Genomic DNA, 5,836 nt, shown 5'->3' on the forward strand with positions numbered 1-5,836 from the left:
GAACAAAATAAAGCGTGAAGACATTGTTTAAACATGTTTCAGAAATATACCATCAATCCTAGTCTAAACAAGTCCAAAGAGAGAATATGCAGTGAAAGCTTGCCATTGTACTGGAGCCGGACCAATTAAACAAAACTGAGTCAATTTAATAGTGCCTCTATAGAGAGAAAATACTTCTTTAACCACATCATTTTCTTAGCCTGTGTAGTTTAATTGGTACAGTTTGCTTCTTTTTCCGAAAGCCTTGGAACTGAGCGTTCTTGAAGTCAGATTTCTTTGAAATACCCAATGACCACTCACAGCGACCATCCAACTTGCAACGACATTTCCCTCTTACCAGCTTAATGCTCTGCACTCATGAGCAGGTATAGAAAGTTTCAGACCTATAATATATTCATTTGCCTATATTTACTAACTGCTTCAAGTCAACTATTCAAACATCTAAATAAGCAACCTAAGGGTAGGTTCAACCTAGACACTTTCCTGTTATGCTGGTTAAGAGAAATATTTGTGCTCCCTCCAAGCTGGCAGAAGTCCTAGCACACATACAGTTACATCTGCGAAAGTGCAGTCTTGCTGGTGCAGCTTACTTCACTCAGCATCAGCTGCACAATTAAAGTACTTTTTGCCAGTACAAAAACCAAATTTATATGGGGCTTCTCAAAATATTTATGCCAACTCTTGCTAGATTAACAGCAGTCATTGTGTTAAAGACTTTCAAGATAATAAAAAAAAAACCACCAACCCTCTGTTTAAAGGATCTTGATAGGAACTGTAAGTTTTGTAAGTTGTAACTTTTTATTTGCAGGGCACCTGACTTCTACATGAGCAACATGAGTAAGTGAAAATAAATTATCACAAGCCAAACAAAGCTTAAAATAACATAGGACATAAATACCTACAGTTAACAAAGAAAACTAGAGGGAAATGCAGAACACAATTCTAAACAAAACAGCAGGGAGCTTGTTCCCATGCTTCCCGCTGCAAAGCTACCCTTTCCATTGAAGGTGTGCACACATGGGGAGGGGGGACAGATACCCTTAAAGTTCAAAAAATGTCATTAGGATTTTACTGTAATTTACAGAGAATTCTAATGGCTCGTCAGTTTTTTGCAGCAGAGGAATTGGCTGGTTTTCATCACACAAATCTTGCCGAGCTATACTCCAAAGGACCTCAAGACTTAAGGTCATCTTTAAGACAAAGAAGATTCAAATTCAACTACAAGCCAGACAATATCTTCCAGGGGGAGAAAAAGAAGAGTAACTCGGTTTCCCAGTCGTTTAACTGAGGGGCAGGCCTACAGGGAGCACACCGTCCCCGAACAGACGGACCAGCGCTGGGGCTACCGAGACGCATTTCTCACCGGGTCCTGCGCCAATCCAGAAAGAAGATTATGGAAACAGAGCAGGCACTAAAAAGAGCTGGGGGGGACGGACGGACGGGCGGGCGAGGGGACGGGCCAGGGAGGCAGAAAATCGCCTTCAAATGAATGAGCCGGCGGGGAGCGGGAGTCCCCTGCGGGAAGGCAGGCAGGCAGGCAGGCACCCACCTCCCTCCTCCCCTGGCCCCCAGCCGCGTCCACCTCTGTGTTTACATCCGAAACCTCCAAACGCGACACTTCCCCGGCTGCCGAGAGGGGGATCCCCCCCCCCCGACGCCTCGGTACTGACTGCACAGGGAAAAGCCCAGCTGCTGCTGCAATGCAACACGCGCCGGCTAAGGCGGAGGGGAAGGGAGGAAAAAACACACCGGGAGAGAAAGAAAGGAGACGGGCGACCCGGGCTCACGCCGTGCCGGCGCGCACCGCCGCGGCCAGCCCGGGGGAGGCGCCGGAGCGGGGCCGCCCTCCTCCCCGGCCCGGGCCCCGCTGCCGCCCCCCGACCGCAACTTTGCCGCCGCTGGGGACGGGGACGGCGGGGCCGCCCATCCCCCACCCGCCACTAACAATGGGCCCCTCCCCCACCGCGGGGCTCCCCTCAGCCCGGTCCCCTCCCCCTCCACCGGCCGAGCGCCGCCCCCCCCCACGGCCGTGGACCGTTAGAGGCGGGGGGCACGGAGCACCCCCCCGCCGGCCCGACCGCTCCGGGGCCGGCCCCTCACCTCATGGTGCTGCCCGGGGTCGGGGAGCCGCTCCCGCTTCCTCGCTCGTTCCGCTCTCTCCCCCGCCCCGCTCCGCTCCTCGCCGCTCCGCAGGGGCCGGCGCGTCAACGGACAGCGAGACCCCCGGCCGCCAGCGCCTCCCCGCCCGTCTCCGCCGCTCCCTCCGCCGCCGGGCCGGGCCAGACCACCGCGGGGAGCCGGGGGGTGGGAGGGGACGAGAGAGGTGGGGGAAAGGGGCGGGGAGGAGCGAACCAACGCGCGGGAAGGGCGCGGGGGGGGGGAGGAGGAGGAGGAGGAGAATGGGCGGGCGGGGGGAGTGCGGGGGAGGCCGGAGACACCGGCGGGGCTGAGGGAGCGGCGGGGGGCGCGGCGGCGGCGGCGGCGCGCAGGGGACGCGACGGGGGGGGCGGGAGGAAGGGGCGGGTCGGGGAGGCCGCGCCCACCGCCCGGCTGTTGCCCGTGCGGGTGAATGGGGCTCGGCGGCCCCGCGCCGGGGCGGGCTGGGGGTAGAACGGGCCGCCCTCAGGTGAGGCGGCGGCGGCCCGGGAGGCGCTCCTCGGCCGGTCGGCAGGAGAAGCGGTCGCCGGCGGCAGCTCCTTCCCCAGCGGCCCCGTGCCATTGTCCTGCGGGGCCCGGGACAGGCGGGGCAGGGCACCGCGGCGAGACCCTGCTCCCGGCCCGCCCCTCGGGCCGGGGCAAGCGGAACCGGGCCCATCTCGGGGGGTCCGGCCGGGAGTGCCGTGACCCCGCGCGCGGGAGACGCCCCGGAGCGGCGGGGCGGGCGAGGGGCGGGCTGGGCGCCCGAGGAGCCGCGTCCCGGCCGGCGGAGCTGGGCGGTGCTCGGGGCTCGCCAAGGCCGGTTCGAGCATCAGCGGACCTCTTCCCCCTCGCACCCCGCCCCTGCCCCGGGGTCTCTCTGCCCCAGTAACCGGCAGCCGGTGTAGCGGTGACACTGGGGTCTCCCTGCGCAGGGAAGAAAGCACGCACCCCGTGCAGCCCGCTGCGTGAGCTCGGCAGGTAAATCACTCCGGGTTTGCGTGGTTGCCTCTCAGCGGCCTCGGAGGCGTGTGGCCTAAAACACGTTTTCAGGAACAGAGGAATGTTATTTCAGCTTTACATCTTTCGCCAGCCCCGCGTCTGTGCTAAATACAGATTTACGTCTTGCTTTTAGTACTCCCAGCGGATCCAACACACGGAATGCATAACTTGAACCCAGCTCATGTTCAGCTCATTTCTGTCCAGCACCGAATACCCATTCTCTTTTGTCTCTGTTAATAGAAGCGATGAGCAAGTACCTTTGCAATTTCCAATGACGTTAAGGCATCTTGGTGCTTTTGCATCTCTGATTTCATTTTTCCCTAACAAATACTAGTGTTTTCTAGGGTTTAGTTATTAAAAATGTATTGTATGTGAGAAATAAATGTGTATATATCTTCTTTGTAAATTTCTAGACTTTTAGATATAAAAAGGTAAAGAATTTTAGAAAAACATATATATCTTCTTTATATATTTCTGATCGCGGTTTCACACATTTAAGTTTTTTTACCATGAATCTCAGTTATTTGACACTATGCGTACAACCTCTTCCTTGATCAGAATAGTATCTGAGACAGGGTCATCCACTGTCAATTAATGGTGTCAGTAACGCAGTAAGAGAGGAGCTAGTGAATGAAAAAAACGGTCAATTGTTAGAAAACACTAATTCAGGAAAAAGGACAGGCTCTGAAACTGAAGCTAATGAATAACAGTTTAGTAAGAAAATTAACATGTTTTTACTGGCATAAGGATGATGTCAATGAAAATGTTGCAGTAGAGGTGAATCACAAAATACAGATGAGTAATCAGAAGAAAAGCAGCATCATACTCTTAAAAATTAAATGGGTACCTTTGACAACAATGTAAACACAGTCTGAAAAAGGGGACACAATTGAATCTGGTAAATTTATCTTAATTGCTTCCAGCAAATACTCAGGACTCTAATGACTGACAATTGACCTCAGTTCTTAAGGAATCATGAATTTTCTAGGATCTGGCCTTCCTATCACCACAACATCCTCCAAATAAAAGGTTTGAAAAGAAAGCCATTCTGGCAGTGAAAAATATCTTGAAGGCAGCCAAATATAAATGTTAAGATCTATACCTAACTGATATACCTGTGTATCTATATAGATATATCTAAGATATATATCTAACGGGCTCCAGGAGATACATCAGTAGAAGGAATGGCAGAGACAGTCAGAAGAAGGATTTTGTTCTAAGATCCCAGTTGTTCTATACCAGAAAAAATCAGGATCAAAAAATCAGGCTGTTCTGATACGACCGTTTGGTCATATTAGTCAGATGTAAAAGAAGTTTGGCTGTGACAGGTATATAAAAACCACTGAAAGTATGCCTGCGCTACACGTCTGCCTGAGAGGGAATGAAAATAGCCAGAAGCTGTTACTCCTGCAAAATAACTATTATCGTTATTTGTGTTATATTACTTGGTGTTCTTAGCCAAATCAGATATGGTCATAGCTGGATTTCTCAAGACATACTCTGTGGTACAATAGAATTTGTAGAACTGCCAGAAGAATCATTTTGCATGCTGGCATCGCAGATGTCACCAAGTGCAAAGTCATTCTGGACGCTAGCTTAGTCAAAAATCCCATTGAATTAATCTGTAACAAAATACTAAATCTGCAGTAACTCATATTAGCAGTTACATGAGAAGGAGGGGAGCCAAAATGATATAGGGCAGAAATAAATTATAAATGTTGAGTGCCTTTTTCTTTCCAGGTCAATTTAGCGATGTTATTGTCAAGAAATTAAAGTAGTCTAGCAGAAGAATGAGTTAGTGTCGTGTACGTATTTATGATACTGAATTATGCATTGAGAAATCTGTAATCTCTTGTGGCGGGCCCGTGTGTTCTCAAGCTGTAATCATTCGGTGTGTCCAAATCACTTTGTACGATTCTGCCGTTATCTTTCTCGCTGACGGGATGGTCCAGCGGCACAACATGGGTGTTAATGCCCTCCGCATCACCTCCCACCACTCTCCCTTCTTCTGGCAATGACAGAACAATGTGGCAGAAATGTAGCTGGTGGTATCACGCTAATAACGTGGGGCCGCTGACAACTGACGAGGCAGAGCCACGTAATGGCTCTTCTAATCTGTGTCCGAGGACTGTGTTTGTGCCCTCCTTCCTCCAGATCCAAGCAGCTCAGGATACCCCAAAGCCACTTCGCATCCCTCCCTCTTGCATTTTCTGCTGCTCAGCTGCAACCGAGGACTGGAATTCGGATGTTTCCAAAGGCTAAGCCAGCTCAGGTTGAGCGGTACGGTGTGCCTCCTCTCCAAACAACCCGACTAATGAAGGCTTTTTGAATGCTAGAGAAATGGCTCACCCAGGCATAAACCAGAAGAGAACGTGTTTCTGTTTAGTGTCCGCCAGATGCAAGAGGCTTGGCAGGCTAGTCCTGAGCAAACCCAGCCGAGTCCGTCGCATCTCATCAGCATGGATCACCCTTAATACAGCGTCATGAGGAGGATGTATGACTAATACTCTGGAGACATTAGGGGAATCCAAAAGCTTCAAAAAGCGGAGCAATCCTTCCTCTCGCAGTGAGGTTTCCCCCATCTTCTCTGAAACAATCTCCCACTTTGCAGTCTTTGTTTCTTTGGAAAATCTGTTTGTATTTAAGAGGAAAAAGTAGCTGAGATCTTCGTATGTCTTACTACAGTCAGTGTCCTAGG

At 51.4% G+C, this 5,836-nt stretch overlaps 1 protein-coding gene across 3 annotated transcripts in view; it reads right to left on the reverse strand.

Moving 5' to 3' along the window:
- ENAH (ENAH actin regulator) overlaps positions 1 to 2,332 on the reverse strand; it is a 103,993-nt gene extending 101,661 nt beyond the window's left edge. The window contains exon 1 of one of the 3 annotated variants that reach the window (XM_075147226.1): positions 2,101 to 2,331. In XM_075147226.1, coding sequence (XP_075003327.1) covers positions 2,101 to 2,105 — 5 coding nt within the window. In that variant the 5' untranslated portion in view covers positions 2,106 to 2,331. Of the gene's footprint in view, positions 1 to 2,100 lie in introns of all 3 variants that reach the window. The other 2 variants (XM_075147227.1, XM_075147225.1) reach the window with 2 other exon arrangements.
- Between the last annotated feature and the right edge of the window lie 3,504 nt (positions 2,333 to 5,836).

This window comes from Calonectris borealis, chromosome 3, assembly GCF_964195595.1.
Source record: "Calonectris borealis chromosome 3, bCalBor7.hap1.2, whole genome shotgun sequence".
In the NCBI taxonomy this organism is placed as follows: domain Eukaryota; kingdom Metazoa; phylum Chordata; class Aves; order Procellariiformes; family Procellariidae; genus Calonectris; species Calonectris borealis.